We start from the raw sequence: 19011 nt of genomic DNA, 5'->3' as shown, positions 1-19011 counted from the left end.
GGGAGCACCTGGGGAGGGCAGGGGCAGGGCTGGCACCCAGAGGTGTCCCATGGGGGGAGGTCCCTCCAGCACGGCCCGTCGGGCAGGGGGGGGCAAGGGGGACAGGATGGTGGAAAACAGCCCCTGCTCACATTCCTAGCCAAAATATCACCTTGTGCCATGTCCCCCCCACGGGGCTTTGGGGACCTCCAGCACCCCAAAGCATGGGGGGGAAGCTGGGGACACGCTGGGGGGCACAGGGGCAGTGCCCAACATGTGGGCATTGAGGGCAGTGCTTTGGGGGGCAGTGCTGTGGGGGGGCAGTGCTGTGGGGGGCAGTGCTTTGGGGGGCAGTGCTTTGGGGGGCAGTGCTTTGGGGGGCCGTGTGTGAGCAGAGCAGTGCAGGGGTGTGGAGGGGGGGTCTCTGGATAGTGTGGCTCAAGAATGGTTAACAGAGAAGGGGCATTGAAGGATGGTGTCCTTGGAAGTTGTCGACGTGACAGAGAATGTAGCAAATACGGGAATGTGACAGAGAGAATGTAGCAGAGAGGGAACCGAGAGTCTAAAAAAGGATTTTGGTACTGAAGATAAAAGGAAAGGGATTAAAACTCCAGACATAACTCCAGCAGCATGTAAGCAATATTAAAGGCCAACCAATCCTGAGCTTAGCTTTTGCAATATGTATGAGCTTATTACACATGTTATAAAATGACTGCCTTATAGATAATAAATCGAACGCGCTTATTGATCGTGAGGTCGTTGTGTGTTCCTCCGTCCCCACACAGGGGGGGCAGGCAGGGGTGTGCAGAGGGGTCTCTGCAGGGCCAGGAGGGGTGCCCTGGGACCAGCCCTCTCTCCCCCCAGCCCCAGTGCCCCACTCACCCCGGGACACGAGCCCTGTCCCCCGTGTCCCTGACCGTGCCGAGGCTGCCCCGACCCCCTCGTCGGGGCCCCACGGAGGGAGGAGACGGCGCCGGGCCGGGATGGGGACGAGCCGCGGGGCCACGGCCCTTCCTGCGGCCACGGATGCAAATCCTGTGCCAACACAGCCCCTGCCAGGGCTCTGCCCCGCCGGGGGCACCCAGGGGACACGGGACAAGGAAGTCCCGAGGACAGAGAGATGGCAGCTCTGAGATGAGATGGTTTGGGCACCCCCCAGGTGCTGAACATCCCCCCGGGGTTTGGTACCCACCAAGAGGCATCACCAGAGTTTGGGCGGCCACATGGCCTCGAGCGGCTGGGCACAGACTTATAGGACAATTTTAGGGTTTTCCTCCATTTTTTTGGCACGTCACTTGTTTAACCTGAACACTTCCAGGGCTGAGTAGCAGCAGCTGCATTCCAGACATGGACAAATCCCCCTGGTTCCTCTGCCCCCAGGAAGCCAGAATTAGGTAGATGAACTCCCCAGGGCCAGCAGGTCCCTTTGGGGGGAGTCCAGTGGTAAATGGGTACAGGGTGAGCCCCAGTAGCTCCAGGACAGACTGTAGTTCCCACACCTGCAGCACTGGCCTTGCCTGGAAAAAAACTCTGCAAAAAAGAGAAAGTCTGTCAAAAAAGAGAAAGTCTGTCAAAAAAGAAACTAAGAGTAGCTCCAAAGCTGTCAGGAAAATGGATGTAGAGATCAGAAACATGGCCCATGGAGGCAAAGCCTGGAGCAGGCAAGGGAGCCCCAAAAGTAAAAGGGAGAGGCTGCAAGTGGAGAAGGGGAAATGGAGCCGGGATGAGGATACAGAAAGCCCTGAGAAGCCCTGCAGCCCCAAAAAGGGGAAGAACTAAAAGCATATGCTAAAATAATCTGCTCTATGGTGAGCAGCAGATCCCCTGGTGTGGGGCTGCTGTGCAGATGGGGTCAGCAGCTCCTGGCAGAGGTGCAGGATCCAGCCCTGCAGGCTCATTCCTGGAGCCGAAGGTCCTTTTCCCGAGCCTGGAGCTGCCCCTCTGCGGTGTGACCCCACCAGCTCCATGGACTCATTAGCAATGGCTTGGGCTGAGGGGTGGGTTTTTCCCTTTTCCATCACCCACCTTGGGTTATCTGCCCTGAACTGCTGCTGGTGCTGCTCCAGCCCCTCTCTCCCCTGGGGTGCCTCAACACCATCAGCCCTCCTGAACCCTAAACCCAGTGGAAATCCAGCAATTCCCTGGGCAAGATGCACTCCCAGGGCTGTTGAGCTGCACCCCTCACCCTTCCCAATCTCACCCTTAGCAAAAATTTCCAGCCTCTGCCGGCAGCCCCTGCTTTAACACATCTGAGATAACCCAAACAGTTTATCCGTGGGCCGGGGAATGTCCCCTGCAGGGACACCGCATCCTGCTTGGGTTATCGTGGCCCTTCTAAACAGTTTATAAATAGACCAAGGTGAATGAGGGCTTGTGTGAGAGGGTTTTTATCTTATTGCTTCTTTTCCAGCCGTTGGAGGGGCGCTGAATCAGATGGTGGCTCCTAAAACCCAAGGTAAAGCTGCTGCTGCTTTGTCCTCCAGCCGAGCTCCGTCCCCACCTCACTAAAACAACAAGAGAAGAGGTAAAAACTAAGAAAAATGGGATTGGTGGGTTCAGTTAATGTGCCAGAGACAGTGGGGCCAAAGGGAAGGTTGTGGCCATGCCATGAGGCACCATCCAGGCCCAGCACGAGGGTGGCAGTGAGAGAGGGCAGGGACCAGCCCTGGGAAGGTGCGGGCTCACACTGCTTTTCACTTTGGAAAGAAGAAGTGGTACATCAGGGGAAAAAACCCTGGAAAATCTGGGAAATAATTTGAAAAACATGGGAGAGCAGCGAGTGCCTGCAGCAGTGGGACAATAACTGAGGCATCCCCCAGTGCCACCAGTATGGACTCATTTCATGTGTGGTCATCAGAGAAAATCCCTCCAACACCTCCCCCTGTGACACAGGGTGCACAGAGGGGTTTGCATCTGTAAAACACCCCCGAGGAACTGGAGCCATTCCCAAGCACCTGAGTAAGGAAGTGTTAAAGGGCAGCTTGGAGCAACCAGTGGAAGGTGTCCCTGCCCATGGCAGGGGAGTGGAACGAGATGATCTTTGATGTCCCTTCCAATCCAAGCCATTCTATGAGTCGGTGATTCTATGACTTTACGTGCATTTTTTAGCTATCAACATTTTTTTCTTTCTTTCTTCGAAAGGGGGAGAGATTTGTGAAGCCAAGGGACGTGGGACAGGGCTCTGCCCCAACCAGCAGACACAGCTCCAGCCTGGAGCAACACAACTGCACAGCAAACAGCAGAGGGAAGAGCCCAAAGCCCTTTTTTTTTTTTTTTTTTTTTTCCCAGCTTCCTCCATCAGGCTGAAAAAAAAATCACATTTCCAGATTGTTTCAATTAATTTTAAGACTTTGACATTCCATGAAAGCCAAAGCAGTCATTAAACCAGAGTTTTTTCCTGTTGTAACACTTTGAAACGACCACACTGCAGCTCAGCTGCTGGCTGTGGCTCCGCCGTGCCGGGACCTCCCGTGGGCAGAGGAGACACTCCAGGTCCCTTCAGCTGTGGCAGCGCTCATCCCCTGGCTCAGGATGGACCAGCTCATCACACCCCATGGCTCCATCCCATCAGGGCAGCTGGGAAAAGCCAGGGCAGGAATGATGCTCATCCCGTGCCCTCCCACAGCATGGCCAGGGCTGGAACGCTGCTGGGATGGGGCACAGAGAGGACACGCCACTCCACAGCCCTTGGGGGGTGAGGAAGCACCGCAGGAGCAATAAATCCACCTGCACCCACACGTAAATCCATCAGTATTTTTGCATCCGTAAGCAAAGCAGGCACAGCCAAGGCCCTGAGTCGCCCACAGCCACCTCCCTTCCAGCCAGCCCCGGCCCTGGGGACAGCCCTGCTGCAGCAGCCCTGCTCCAAACTGGAGTTTCTTTGATCTCCAAGGATCAAAAAGAGCTGTTTCCCCGCCCTGTCGCAGCCACAGCCCGGCCAGACACTCTCTGGGCAGTGACCGAGCAGGGAGTGAGACGTGGGCTGGCACACCCTGGGCTGCCAGACACTGACCCCGCTGACCTGCAGTGCTGGCCCTGCCAGGCGCTTCCAGGGGCTCAAACAGTGTTCTTTCATGAAAGGGTGAAATAAAACTGTGGGTGAAACGCAGCCCTGGGACTCTGCACCTGCAGCACATCAGAGAAGAGGTCAGGCCAGGGTCTCTCTGCCTGTTCTCCTTCCCTCCTGCCCTGCCAGGGCAGGTGAGTTCAGGTGGAGCCCAGGCATTTGTGGCTACTGGGGTTTATTCCATGGTTTATTCCAAGCAAGAGCTGAGCAAGGGCACGAGGAGCCTGAGGGAGTGTGAAGTCCCCAGGAGGTGTTTTCTGCAAGGGAAAAGCCCACCAGGACCTGCTGCAGGAGCTCTGAGCAGGGAGCAGGACCTGCCTGGGGTTAAAGCAGCTGTGGTTCCAGATGTGGTCCCCAAAATGTGTGTCCCAGGGATGGCCCAGCCCCATCCCAGGCTGGGCACGGCGATGACAAGGCCAGTGGTGTGTCCTGGACACTCCACACAACCTCAAATGCCAGTGGATCCATCCAGTGTCCTACCAGGGTCCTGTGGGGCTCCTCAGGCGTGGTTGTCCATCCTTTCCCTGCTGTTTATCTTGCTTGGAGTGATGTCCTCCCTGTTCACAGGCTGGGGTTTATTCAGTTATTACCACATCTCCTTCAGCACAAGGAACATTTTAACCTTTACAACAGAAAAGAGTTCCCAGTGCCATCCCCCCAACCAGCCCGGGGCAAAGTGTCACCAGGGAACAAAAAATGTGACCCCAACGTAGGAAAAACCACCAACCTGCCCAAGGGGGAGAGAAGTGCTGTACCCCATAGCCTGTGGCTGCAGAAAGGGTGTCCACAGGGGGACCTGTGGGCCTTCAGGCACTGAGAAACGAGGTTAAAGAGTAAATACAGGCTGATTCTACATTCCACAAGTCCTCAATGCAAGGCCAGGCTCACAGGCTGCTCCCTTGTTTTCACTGTGGTATCTCAGTCCCAGCTGCTGCAGCGCCCACAGCCTGGGACAGAAGATTCAGCACAGGAGAGGGAAGACCCCCTTGGGCTGTGGAAACTCATTGTTTGCTTCACAGAAAGCAAATTTTTAGTGAAAGCCAGATTTCCCCAGCACATTCCTCCTGATGAGCAAGACTCAGGAAGCCTGGACACTGTGGAGTGGAGTTGGAACACAGTCCTGAAACCCCCAGCTCCATACCTGGGTGGGGGGCAGGATGATTAACCAGGAGCTCAGGGATTATCCCATCAAACTGAGTCTCAGTGGTGCAGCTCTGAAGCTGGCCAGGAGGATGTGCCCCAGGGCAGCTCCACGAGACAGACATCACCAGTGCCACGGCCCAGCAATCCTGCCAGTGCCGGGATAAGCCACGTAACTTTTCTCCAGGACTAACCAGCTGCTCCCTCTCATCCCTCTGAAGCATTCTTCATCCCACAATAAAACTATTCCAAGAGCCCCAGACAAGGGGACGCTGGCGTTGTCCCCCCTCCCTCAGCCAGAGGAGACAGCACCAACACTTGCTTTTGGGCAGGGTCTTGCTCATCACACCCGGCTGCAAGACACTGCTTTAGCCACACACAGAGCCCCAGACAGCAGCTGGAGCCAACAGCCCCCTCCCAAAACCTCCTGGGGCTGCAGATGCAGACCCAAGGAAAGGGAGCTGGTGCCCAGCAGACTGGGGAGTTTCCTGCCTGCCCTTGGCTGATGCCAAGAGGAAAGCAAAGAGTTGGAAAAAGAAGACTGCTGTTCTTTATTAACCAGTGAAGTGGGCCCAGGCACTGACTTTCAGCAGGAAGGAATGTGGGGAGCAGGCCCAGACGTTTTGGGGGTGCACAGCCCAGGCTGCTGCTGTGGGAAACGACACCCGTGGGGGGAAGGGGGCACAGCAAACCCTCAGAGCACAGAAACCCCCCAGCAGCACCACAGGAGCTGGTGGCACCCTGGTGACACTCCAGAGTGGAGCACAGGCACGGGGCAGGGGTGCTGAGGGGCAGCAGGGACTCTGCCAGCCTAGTTGCAGTTCTTGGGCAGGCGATAGACCCCTCCTGAGAAGATGAGCTGCTGGTCCCGGACCTTCTTCTGCAGGAAACCCTGCAGCTCCTGGATATCGATCTCGGTCACCACGGGGCCCGTCATCACAAACATCTTCAGCATGCTGTGAATCCTCTCCAGGGACAGGCTCTCCAGGTTGGTCAGCATGGCCTGGATGTACGTCCAGAACAGCTGCAGAGGGACACAAGCACCAGTGAGTCACACTGACACCTCCACCACGGAGCAAACATCCCACGTCCCAAAAGCAGGGCAGGGCTGGAGGCAGGAAGTTCTGCCTTCATGCAGTCTTTAAGCAGGGAATATCCAAGAACAGCAGCTTGGATATCCAAGCACACACAGCTAGAAAGTTGGACTAGATGATCCTGAAGGTTTCTTCCAACTTTGGTGACTCTGTGTTTCTGTAGAGAAGGATCTGACGTGCAGCACAAGCATGACCCTCCGTGGATGAACACCAGTATGACACCCCCGTGTTGCACAACACACAAAACATGACTCACAGGCAGGAAAGGCACTGGAAGTGTCCAGGAACCACAACATAGAGAAGGCAGAGATCCAGCTGTTAGTGCTGGGTAAGCCTTTTGGGCAGCCAGAAGTGCTGGGGTGCATCCAAACAAGTTAAGACCATTTGCAAATATGAAATCATGTCTCAGATTATTTTTTTTTTTAACTGAAAAAAAAAAGAGACCTAGAGTTGTCCAAGTGGCTCCCTGACTCAGCAGCCAGACACTTGTCTGGAGGGAAGGCTGTGATCCAGCACCTGCACCAGTGAGCCTTAACCAAGGACACCCACTTCAAAACCCAAACCCTCGTGGCTGGACTCAGCCACTTGAAGTGGAAAATGTAAATCCAAAGTGTAAATTGAATCCATCATCTTAAGTCAGACTCCCTAAACCCAAAACCACAGGATATTTCACAGAATCACAGAATCAACTGGGTTGGAAAAGACCTCTGAGACCATCGAGTCCAACCTGTGACCCAACCCCACCTTGTCACCCAGCCCATGGCACTGACGTCACAACTTGGTGCCATCTGCAGATTTGCTATGGGTAGACTCCATCCCCTCATCCAAATCATCAACAAAGATATTAAACAGGACTGACTAAAGATATCAAACAGGACTTTGCATCCTCCTGCCAGCTCCACAAGCAGCTGAGGCACAGGGACAGGTATACCTGCAGCTCCTCCTCCTTCTGGTCGGCCTGTGAGGCCATGGCAGAGTCTCCCTCCTCGTCACTGTCAATCAGAACCACCTTCTCCACCTGGTCCTTCTGCTCCTCCTCAATCACGGTGAAGGTGCCCTCGGGCTCTTCCCTCAGCACACCCTGCTGCAGCCACAGTGTCATCTTGCGCTTCAGCGACGTCACCGGCACCTTGAGCACCTCGCTCAGCTCTGTCAGCGTCCAGGTGCCTGCAGAGACCACAGAGATCAGAGAGGAGAAGAGAACAGCACACCTGCCCGCGCCCCAGCACGCCAGGGCTGGGTAAGAGGCTGGGGAGGCACTGGCAGGAACCAGCAGCTGTGTGCAGCCACCGCCCACGGCAGATGGGTGAGCAGCTGTGGCCCTGATGGGTGACAGAGACCTCCCTGAGCCCTGTGCTAGACCCAAGCCCGTGGACCAAGTCTGGCTCCTGCTGCCAGGGCTCTGAGAGCCTTCAGCCACCCGTGGGAGCACCCAGACAGGGCTGGCACAGCACTCACTCTTGGTCTGGAAGTGCAGGATGATGGCGGCATGAACGGGAGAGACGGAGAGGGACAGGGTGCGGTCGGCCAGCTCCACATCCAGGCTCACCAGCCCCAGGTGGTACTTCCAGTTCAGGGTCCTCATGGCCTGGAAAAGGGGGAGGCAGCCACTCACAGCAGATCTCCCAGCAGGAACCACTGAGTGGGTTACTGGCAATGTCGCCCTAACGGCGTGGGCAAACTGACAGCTACAATCTAAAGGATGGCAAAGGGGACTCTGCAAAAACCACGCCACGTAACAAAATCTGAGCAGCTTTTTAAAGGAGGGTTAAGGTGGCCTCACCTTTAACTTCTCATACTTCTTGGAATAGGCTTCCATGGCTTCCTTGATCTGCTCTGGAAGTTCCAGCTTCTCCTCTTTCAGCGGTGGCCAGAACTCGCTGGACAGGATGACGGCAACGAGGCTGAATGGGGGCCTCTCCTCCTCCGGCAGCTTCTCCTCCTCATCCCGAATGTTGGCGTTGATGCGCCGCGAGTCAGCCATGTCCTGCAACAGCCAGAGCAGCCTGAGGTGGCTCCTTCTCTTCCAAGTCACTGCTAATCCTTAGTGAAGAAGCTTAAACAGGGGGAATAGCTTTGTCCCCAAATGACAATGGGGAAACTGGAAAGGACATGATCACTCGTGTCTACCAGAAAGATTATGAGGCTACACACTCAGAAACATTCGAGGGAGGGCTTATAACTCCTCACTAGCCTTCACTGGAGTCCCTCCAGACCCGTGTTCTTCCTACAGTGCTCCAAGAGAATCAAACTCCAGAGTCCCAACCCCAGAGGAGCTGGAAGAGCCCAGCTCTTCAATGCCAGGATACTCTACTGCAGGAAGGCCAGGAGAGGCAGCAGCACCAGAGCAACCATTCCCCAGAGTCAAAACCCCAACCCACAGGGCTTAAAACACAGACATGATTTCAAAGCACTTCTGACTGTCACAAATCAGCCCCCTCACCGGCCTTCTGGGGCCCCCCCTTTCCTAAAAGACCCTTTTTGGGACGCTCCTCGAGTCCCTCCTCTTCCCCAGTGGGCTCAAACACCCTGGATTTGAATTTAAAAATAAAGTTACTTTTAACATGACTTCACAGAAGTGCATCTGAGCTTCACCAAACCGCAGCTTCAGCAGCTCCACGTTGCGGATTTCCCTGGCAAGAGACACAACAGGTCAGACAAAGGTCCCTTGGATGGACAAACCTGGCTTGGCCTCCACCCCTTGCCACACAGCCAAAAATAGGGGGTCCCTGGCACAAGGGTGCTCTTTCCTAAGAAGCCCTGCAAGGCACATTATCTGACCAGGATGGCTCCCAGTACCCAAGTGAGGGAAGGCACCTCTTCTAGGCCAGCAGCTTTTTGAAGACTGAATCCCAGAAAGGTTCAGGATGGAAGGGCAACCAGTCTGACCTTGCTGCTCAAGCAGGGTCACCTGGAGCAGTCACTCAGGACTGTGTCCAGATGGATTTGGAATATCTGCAGGGCAGGAGACCCCACACACACTCTGTGCAGCCTGTTCCAGTGCTCAGGCACCTCCCAGTAAAGTTCTTCTCATGTTCAGGTGGAACTTCCTGTGTTTCAGAAACACAGACCTTCCTATCCTTTCCATTTTGGAGGGCCACTACAACATGTGGGATGGAGCTCAGAGGGTGTGTGTGCCTCCAATTTCCTACACACTGCTGCACTAGCACAAGCCAAGGGCAGGGCTGGGCAGGAAGCAGCCCAAGAAGAGGCGAGCACGTGGAATTCTGAACACAGAGCTGCAGAAGGAATGGCCAAGGACATTCCCGGCTCCACAAACAGCCATTGACAGGACTGAGCCTGAAGGTGTTATCCTTGGGACAGCAGACAGAAGAAATCCCAGGTGATTTCTCCCTGGGGCTGGGCAGGGAGGCCTCACCTCTCGGCACTGTAGTTGAACTGATGCAGCAGCCGGTCGGCCAGCAGCGTGCGGTACTCGTTGATGAACAGGTCCTTGCTGCCGTAGATGCTCACCAGCAGGCTGATGATGTCTGAGGAGCGACGCTTGGAGCTCGATTTTCCTAATGGAATCCAGCAGACAACACTGGGAGATTAACAGAGGCCTGCCCCAGCCCAGCTCAGCTCCAGAGCACCAGCAAAGCGAGCCGGTCCCCTGAATTCAGCCCCCCAGGCTGCCAGGACTCCTGGGCTTGGCATCACACCTGGATCTGCATCAACCGGGTCAGGGACCCAGTCCCCTGGCTCTGAGATGTCATCATCACTCTCCTGGCCGTTCTCCAGGGTCACTGGGTCAGCTTTGGAGAGCTCGTTCGCCAGGTCACCGGAGCCCTCGGCGTCCCCGGTGAGGCCGGCCACGATCTGCCGCACCGTGTCATCCCGAGTCCTGCCGATGGCACAAGACACAGAGCAAGTGAAGGCAGGGGAGGGAGCAGGGATGTGTCAGACTGCCCAGCACGCCTCTTACCTCAGATACTTCCTGATGGGCTCGCAGGCAACCTCCAGGATAACCATGGAGGGATCCAGCTCCCGCAAGGCCTTGATGGCCGAGATATACAGAGTGATGATGTCTGATGTGTTGACTCCTACAGGAGAGGAGCAGAGGGAGTCAGAGCCCTGAAGCACAGACTAAGGGTTTGGATGGTCCAAACCCTCTGTTTGACCTGTGGTGTCAGAGGAGAGAGGCTCCCTGCCCTGCTGCCCCAGGCAACAAGAGAGATCCGAGAATGTCTGAGAAAATAGATCCAACCATGAACGGAGCTCAGAGCTGAGCCCTGACACGGTGTCAGGAGCTCAGACCACACACAGCAAAGAAGCTTTTGCCCACGTGGACCAAAGCTGAACTTCTAGCTCAGCTCCTGACCATACTGTAAAACTGAGGCCAAAAGGGGCTGGGATACAATGAGCTGCTGCTGCCCATGCCCACTGGAACATGGCAAGCGTGCCACGGGCACAGCCACTGCCTCTCGCTCACCAGACTGGCTCCCAGTGGATCCCTGCTCATGCCCAGGCTCCCCACAGGGTCAGGACACAGGCAAACCCACCAGGATGCAGGAGTCGCATTTCCAGAGCACTTTTCAGGGAGCTGAGCAGCTGCTGCCTCTGGTTAGTCCTTTCCAGGCAGAACTTGAGGTCCTCCACAGCCGGCTTCGACTCCGGGAAATCTGCAGAGCAAGCAGTGAGCAGGGACAGGGCCACGCTCCGAGGGGAGGCACAGGGAGGCAGTGTGGCCCCTCAGGGGATGCAGACAGCTCTATCATCCACCCAGGCCCAGCCCAAGAGTGAATGAGTGCTGGCTGGGCCACCCTACCTCGGATGATGCTGAAGAGCTCCTCGATGCGCATGCTGGCGTAGATGCGGTAGAAGAACCTCTGGACGTGGCACCTCCAGCGTTTCAGGGTGCTGCTGGCTTCTGGGGAGGAGCGTGCCAAGGGCCCATCCTGCAGGAACACCCTGCTGAGCCAGCCAATCACCTTCTCAATCCACTGCACGAGGAGAGGGAGACACACGTGTGAACACCGCAATGATGTCCCACACTTAACCCATCCCAGGCAGCCACCACGACCAGCAGGAACAAGGACAGCATCACCTCCAGCTGCTTTCCAAATCTATCCCAGCCTGGGTTAGGGCTGGGGAAGGCCCAGCTGAAAGAATTGGGACTTTAAAGACTCAGGATATGGACTGTGCAAGTGTGCATGAGAAGATAAGGGATAACTGAGGGCTGTGAGCAGGCTCTGGGCTCCAGAAAGGACAGGGTACATTCCAAGACTTGCAGACTATTCCATTCTTGCAGAATTCCATCCCATTCTATATTTGCAGAACTATCCCATTCATAAGAAAATTACCAAGTTGCCCATCACACCACCCTTGGCCCACAATTTCTGTGGTTCCTGAAATCAATGAAAACCAAACAAGCCATCCCAAGGGCTCACCGACACCAAACCCAGGCACCTGAAACCTCAAACACCAGCCCAGCCACTGAATAATAAAGTAAAAACCTGAACAGAGAGCATCAGAAGGTTATCTTTTTATATTTGAGATTTGGTTTTCTACAGAGAAATGTGTAATTGTCAAATTTCAAAGGCATTCAACTACAAGATCCAGATGTTCAAAAGTGATGTGGTTTTTTCCCATTACGGTGGCAAATATATGGTGCTTCCTGGGATAGTATTTCAGTATTAACAGCGTTACTAGATATTAATTTATTTTTCATAGGAAAATTCTGACAGCCTGAAATAAAAATGCTAAGTCAAGGTCTGTTTTGCTGATGCTCATATTTAACTATCTACTCAACTGAGGAAACGCTGAAGAAATGCACAAGTTCTGCCAATGACAAGGCAGGATAAGCCTGAGAACTACAAACACCTGGGCCTTGACCCAGGCACAGCTGTGAGTAGCTGATACAGAATTTTCCTAAAGGACAAAAGGATGGGACCATAACTGAAAAAAACCAACTCAATTTTAAGGAATTACTATCAAACCAACCCATCCTTCCCCATGGTTTATCTTCTCCAAGTGCTCCTGTGACAGCCTGATTGCAAACTGACCCTCCAGGCAGCTGCTGCTGTGTCTGCAAAGGGGTTTTGCCCTCAGCACCTCTACTTTCAGAGCAACCTGTTTCTCAGGCTTCTCCTATTTTACCTTTAGATTGCCAGGCTTGTGCTTTCTTTTTTTCTTAAAACTGCCTCTTCCTAATTCTGACACGCTCCAATATTCTGTGGCCAAACACACTGGCCCTTCTGAAGGGGGGGGAGCAAGGGGACTTTCTGTAATGCCTGATGAGCAGAATGCAGCTGCATTTTGCCTGGTGCCCTTAAAATATCCCCAAACAATCTCCAGCTCACCCAAAAAGCATTTCACACGAGGTGCAGTAAAGAAAGTGTTGCAGAGCCACTGAAGGGAAGTAAACACAAAGCGACTCCTGATGTTTGCAGGCAAAAAAAACCCAGTGGGGATGGCAAACAGTGAGGGAACCAGGGCAGCCACCACGGTCTGGCTTGTATGGCAACCTGGCTGAACACCCTGTTCTCTGACACAGGCAAAGGCAAGGTCATGACTGAGGGACACAGAGCACAGGATTGTGCCCTGGAAGAGCCATAACCCACAGAATTTTATTTTAAGCTCATAGTGGTAAACAGCCTCGCATAAACTTGGTTTAAGTAGCAGCAAAGCAACTGAGCAGTCGCAAAGAAAGGTTTTAATTCTCTGTGTGGTCACTGGTGAGATCAATACCAGGGTATCCTCTCCTCTCCTCGCTTCCTATTTTACAGGGGAACTGGAAGGAGGACAGAAAGCAGCCACACAAACTCTAGTTGTGGGCTCACCTACACAGAGGGAGGGTCCTCTGCAGGCCGGGTTGTGGATTTTGTCAACTGGAACCACAGAAATCCCCTCATTACTCTGGACATCACAAGGTGAAACACAACAGTCCACTGTGCACGGGTCAGAGCAAACCTTTCCCTCCAGCAGCAATCAGAATGGGGAGTTTAAAACCACCTCTCCTGCCAGGGATGGTGGAAGCCATAGCCCTGGACCAGGTGTTTTCGGGTGGGATCTGCTTTAAGCCTGAGCTGCTGAAGCAAGAGCAGCTGCACATCTCCAAAGGAAGGGCCCTTGCTGCCCACACCCCGGCCTTACCTCCTGGAACTCACTGAGGAAGGAGTGCTCGTACTCCCCCCGGCAGCGCTGCTCCATCCTCTCCTCGATCATCCTGTGTAGGATGGTGGTGACGGCATCAGCACTCACCCTCTCCAGCAAATTCAGCCGGCGCCTACGGACACACAGTGACCCATCAGGAGCGTGTGGGAGCAAAGGTGACAAGCAAAGGAAGAAAATCTAAAACCTGAGGGCACCTTTCTCTCTGTACACTCACAGATGAGGCCTCAGTTCACATGCTGATAGCCCACAGAGATGCACTACATACATAACACATGACACTACTGCTGTCCAATCTTCCTTACAAGCATTATTCTCCAGCCATCAAAAACTTTTTAGAAGAGTTTCATAGAGGTTGGGGTAGAAAAGGACCTTAAAGGTCATCTAGTACAATGTCAGAGGCAGGGATACCTTCCACTTGTTTGTTTCTTTGTGGTCAGAAGGCCTCAGAGCAAGAACAAAATATTCTCATAGCCAGGGAGAGGAACTTTCTGTCTAAAGATCTGTTCTACAGTTGGAAATCAGCTGTGTTAGGCCCTCTGCCCAGTACCATGACACAGCCTGACCTCACACACAACTCCTCGGGTTCTCAGGGCTCAGTAAACCTGCCGCTGCTCCCCACCCAGACCCTCCCTCGTTCCCAGTGACAGCCACCACCCCGTGACACACGTACAGGATGTCATTGAGCTGCTGAAACTGCTCCATGGCTTCGGGGCACCAGCACTGCTCCCTCTTGCTGCTGCAGCCTGGGCACAGCGAGCCCTCTCCCCCAGCCTCCTCCGTGTCGCTCTCCTGCTCGGCCTCGCTCATGCTGCTCTCGCACTCGGTCGTTCCATCCTCTCCCTTCTTCCACTGCCGCATGTAGATCCTGAACGTGCGGCTGTAGAACTGCTGGATCATTTCCTGGAAGGATTTGGTCGTGGAGAAGAAGAGGATAGCCTTGAACATGGTGTAGACCTTCTCTCGCAGCGTCTGAGCGCCCGTGCCCAGGAGCAGGCCCGCCTTGGTCCACTCCTCCAGGAGCTCCAGGCTGTTCAGGTAGGGCTCCAGGCGGCTCTTGAGCCGGCTGAAGGCGTCCAGGAGGAGCGCGGCGCACTGGGGCTCCTCGGCCGTGTTCTCATACTGGATGATGCACTTCCAGAACTCAGGGCCGATGTTTGCCTGCAGGTCTGTCTGCAGCACCTCGGTGAACCACTCCTCCACCACCGAGTGCAGGTCGTAGCACTGCAGCACGTCCAGGGCCGCCCGGAGCTCTGCATGCTGTAGAGGCCCTGCAGTCTCCGGCCTCGGGGCTGCCTGGAAAGGAAAGGGCAGGAAGACACTGAGTTCAGCATCTGATGGAACACACACACACGGACTCTGCTGCCAAACAGCACCACGTGAATGCCTGCCGGGGTCTCAGCCCACTGTTAGAAACCCAGTGCCCACCTCTCAGGGCTCACACCCGAACACATCCATCAATCCATCGTCCATCCATCCACCCACCCATCCATCGCTGTCCCTGCTGGTGGCTGCAGCAGGACACGCATCCTGGAGGGAATGCTGCGAGCCACCCCTGGGTGCCTGAAAACGCCAGACTGTGGGGCAAAACCCTTCTTTAGGGCCAGGTACTGGGGTAAAACCCCTCCTCACAGCCAAGCTCTGGGGCAAAATCCTTCCTTGGCCAACGCCAGCACAGCTCGGCCCGGGGGAGCTGCGCCCCTTTGGGCACCTCCCTCTCCTGGCTGGGGTGATGGGGAGAGGGGCCGGCTGGACCCTGGGACCCCGACAGCCCCCGGGAGAGACCACCCGCACACCCCCAGGCGCCCCTGCCCCTCTGCCCCCGCAGAGCCCCGGCGGCCCGGGCCGTTCCTCCCTCAGCCCCGGCGGCTCCACCCGCCCCGCGGGCCCGGGGAAGGAGGGGCCCGGCCGGGCCGGGGCGGGGCCGGGGCCGGGGCCGGAGCCCCCCCGGGTGGGTTCCGAGGCAGCTCAGGGTCCCCCTCGGTGCCCCCTCACCAGCCCCAGCGCGGCGGGCGGCACCAGCGCGGTGCTGAGCGTGTGCCAGGCGGCCGAGAGCTCCATGCGGGCCGGGCCGGGCCGCAGGAAGGGGCGGAGCGGCGATGAGCGGGGCCGGGGCCGCGCTGCGGGGGCAGCGCCGGGCGCTGCGGGAGGGTGAGCGGGGCCGGGGCCGGGCCGGGGGCCGGGCAGGGGGGCCGGGCCGGGCTCCCCGTGTGACGGTGCCGCCCCGCAGGGCTGTCGGAGCTCCGCGCCCGGCGGGACGAGCTGAGCGGGCAGATCCGGGCGCAGGAGGCGGAGCGGGGCCGGCTGCAGGCGCGGATGGCGGCGCTGGCCCGGCGCTTGGCCGACACCAGCGAGAGCCTGGCGGGGCTGCGGGCCACCCGCGCACAGATCGACCGCACCATCGCCGAGACCGAGGAGGCCTGCGGGCAGGTACGGAGGGACTGCAGTGCCGGCCCTGCGCTGGAACATCCTCGTGAGAAGCGGAGGGACCGATCTCTGCTCCCTGAGACCCCCCGGGGATCGCGGAATCCAGAATCGCAGAATACCCTGAGCTGGAAGGGACCCATAGAGACCATTCAATCCGGCTCCTGGCCCTGCACAGACACCCCAGCAATCCCACCCTGTCCATCAGAGCGTTGTCCAAACCCTCCTGGAGCTCTGGCAGCCTTGGGGCTGTGCCCACTGCCCTGGGGAGCCTGTTCAGTGCCAACCACCCTCTGGGGGAAGAACCTTTCCCTGAGATCCAACCTAATGTTGTGTCAGGGGAGATTTAGGCCCCAGGGCTGCCAGAGCTCAAGGAGCGTTTGGACAAGGCTCTGAGGGACAGGGTGGGATTGTTGGGGTGTCTGTGCAGGACCAGGAGCTGGACTGGATGATCCTTGGGGGTCCCTTCCAGCTCGGGGTATTCTGTGATCCTGGGAACTCAGGAGCTGGTTTTGCCTGAAGGTCTGTCTGCAGCACCTCGATGAACCATCACCCACACTGCAGTGAAAATCGTAGCACTGCAGCCGAAACAACTGCCAGGGATAGGGTTCCAGCTCCAGCACACACACCCTGGTCACAAGGGGGTTGATTGGACTGGGATTAGTTTTGGTGCTCTTTGAGCTTGGGCAAAGCTTATTGTCGAAATACATCAAAGTGGTCCTTGAAACAGACCCCTAAAAGCAACCATCCCACAGCCATCGTTTGGGAAAAGGAGGAAACTGAGCCAGAAGCCCATAAATTCCTGCAGGTAACAGTGTTGATGGAACTGGTGACCTGCCAGACACTCTTCCTTCACGTTTAATGTAGTTTCCTTTATTTTTAATGGAATAGTGTCATTAAGAGTCAAATACTGGGACAGTAAAGAGTGGAAAGGAAACAAATGGTGCGAGGGCTGGTGCTGTCATTTCAGCTCCTGGGACAGCTCTACCCTTTCGCTGTTCCTGGATTTGTAAACTGCCAGGCAGGGATTGCCTGATTATAGGATCACATCTGAAGTCACTTCTGCATTACACACCAACCAGATTTTTATTTTTCAAAAAGGATCTTTCCAGGCTACTTTCAGAGAAGTGGCAATTTTCCTTCTGTTGGTGGCAGGGCAGCTTGGGCCAGAAGCACTCTTTCCCCCTATTAGCTGCTGTCTTCTCCATTTGCTTTTTGAATGAGATCACCTACTCTGTGTCAGCTTCTCTTCCTCTCCCAAAGTCAGTACTTTTCCATGACAGTTATTTTTCAGGTGAGGCTGGAGCTGTTTCCTCATCAGGTCCTGAAGTGGGCTGGTTTGAAGTGAAGGGGGAAACTCACATAAAAAATTAACAGCTTAAAAATTGTATCATAAAGGCACACAAACAGCCCCTTTGAAAAGAAACCTTACCTGAGACCCAAGTCACACCCCCAGCCTACAACTGAATTCCTGTTTATTGAAAGGAACTTACATTCATATGAGATAAAAAGAGGTGAGGAGGAGAGGGAGGTGTCCTACAAACAGAAACCAGTAACAGAGTTCCTTTCCTGGGCATGTACAGCCCTGGTTTGTGATCAGAGTTCCTTTCCTGGGCATGTACAGCCCTGGTTTGTGATCACTCCTTGCTTTCCCCAGTCCCCACAGGACTCCACCTTCCTCCAGCATGGCAAGATCCCACCAGCACCTCATCCTGCTGGGCACTTCCCTTTGGCTCCTCTCTGACCACTTAGTGATTTCCACAAGCTCACAGGAACATAAAAATGATCTTTGGGACTCCAACCATCACATTTTGTTACAATTGTCCACCGTGTTGAAATTTTACACTGGTGAGATGGACAGGCAGCAAGGTCTCCTAAACCTCTTGTGGCCTAGAGCACAGTAAGGTAGATTATATACACTGTAAGCTATATACACAAAGTAAGTTAGATTATATACACTGTAAGCTAAAAATAGGAGAAAATTCATGAAAGATTTAGTCTGACTTAAAGGTCACTGTGGAGCTGAGTTAGGCTTGAAGCCAGAAGCCCAAAATGTGCAGTTCTAACAGCAGAATAGTTGAAACTGGGTCAGCTGAGCACAATACTGATCTAAAAAGCCCAGGGATCAACATCTCCCTTAACAAAACCCAACCACTCAACCAACCAACCATAAAAAACCCCCAGAAGTTTATCCCAGTCTGCTTTGTGAAGTTCTCTGCCTTGTGCTCCAAGACAGATAAACTGCTTAAGGGGTTTTGTAATCAGAATATGGGCACAAACCAGTGAAACTCCCCCACAGACATTCCTGCAGGAACATTACAGGATGATACATCACCAGGAATTTGGGACTGTAAGGGCTGGAGAACTCCTCTTGCTGCAAGGCACATCAGCTGAACTCGAAGGGAACTCATAAGAGAAACAGTTAATGTAAAAATAAGCTATTTTTATTTCTTTCCCAGGTACTGGACAATTCTCAGACATTGCTAGATATCCTGAAGGAAGAAAGTGGGAATGATGGTAAAGCCAGGGAGCCACAAAGCAGTTCTTTAGGACAACAAGCACATCAACAAAAGCGTTCCTAAACTTGATTTTCAGCCTGGGAAGTCCTGCTGGTCTGGGACAGCTGCTGCTCTGGTACAAGGATGCCACATTTAATAAAAGCCTTTGTTTTCCAGAAGTAAATTCTCCTTTCAGACGTGCTTTGGTATTAGTTAGAGATCCACTAAAGTTGATCCTCAGATGCTAGAGATGAGGGTAGGCATGTGTACAAAAAAAACACACCCTTTATTTTGAGCACAGTGATCCTGAAGCCGCTCCTGCCCTCAGCACAGCGCTCACCTTGCTCTGCCAGGAGTGAGCTCAGGGCACCTGGCACAGGCAGGGAGGGAGCAGAGCAGAGCTGGGCACTGGGAAGGCAGCGCTGGGTGAGGTTGAATCAGGGCCAGGGCAGAGCAGGAGGAAGGAGCAGCACACAGGCACTGCATCCCCCACCCCCTGAGCCTGCCCTGCCCAGGGGCTGCAGGCACTGAGTTAACCCAGGGTACACCGAGTACCAGAGCAGTGTTTCAGCTGGCTGAGGTCAGGGGAACGAGCTGCAGGATATTGGCTTTAGCATTCCTCATTGATCCACAGCAGAACGAAGTCAGGACTAGTTCAGACACCTTGTCCCTAAATGGAGCTGAAAGCAGCTTTTGC

General features: G+C 54.9%; 3 protein-coding genes across 3 annotated transcripts in view; 1 reads left to right on the top strand and 2 right to left on the bottom strand.

The window, feature by feature from the left end:
* The window catches only part of TOR4A (torsin family 4 member A), a 16500-nt gene extending 15532 nt beyond the window's left edge, over window positions 1–968 (bottom strand). Inside the window, exon 1 of the mRNA XM_027906749.1 lies at window positions 862–968. The gene's annotated coding sequence lies outside the window, so the exon portion shown is untranslated. The remainder of the gene's footprint in view (window positions 1–861) is intronic.
* Window positions 969–5715: 4747 nt separating this feature from the next.
* Window positions 5716–15463, bottom strand: ANAPC2 (anaphase promoting complex subunit 2). The gene is made up of 13 exons (XM_027906746.1): window positions 15388–15463; window positions 14066–14688; window positions 13375–13507; window positions 11048–11222; window positions 10782–10901; window positions 10205–10322; window positions 9942–10123; window positions 9659–9800; window positions 8837–8912; window positions 8063–8266; window positions 7738–7867; window positions 7211–7446; window positions 5716–6209 (listed from the first exon to the last, which is right to left on the bottom strand). Exons 1-13 carry the CDS (start codon window positions 15451–15453, stop codon window positions 5997–5999), a joined length of 2418 nt encoding a protein of 805 aa, XP_027762547.1. The 5' UTR covers window positions 15454–15463; the 3' UTR covers window positions 5716–5996.
* Window positions 15464–15491: 28 nt separating this feature from the next.
* Window positions 15492–18580, top strand: LOC114069741 (Sjoegren syndrome nuclear autoantigen 1-like). Its single transcript, XM_027906752.1, has 3 exons — window positions 15492–15543; window positions 15623–15822; window positions 18276–18580. Exons 1-3 carry the CDS (start codon window positions 15492–15494, stop codon window positions 18396–18398), a joined length of 375 nt encoding a protein of 124 aa, XP_027762553.1. The 3' UTR covers window positions 18399–18580.
* The last annotated feature ends 431 nt before the right edge of the window (window positions 18581–19011 follow it).

The sequence above is a fragment of the Empidonax traillii genome, unplaced genomic scaffold, assembly GCF_003031625.1.
Source record: "Empidonax traillii isolate 1590-97213 ecotype Southwest subspecies unplaced genomic scaffold, ASM303162v1 scaffold1350:size273897, whole genome shotgun sequence".
In the NCBI taxonomy this organism is placed as follows: domain Eukaryota; kingdom Metazoa; phylum Chordata; class Aves; order Passeriformes; family Tyrannidae; genus Empidonax; species Empidonax traillii.
This window is presented reverse-complemented; position numbering and strand designations above follow the sequence as displayed.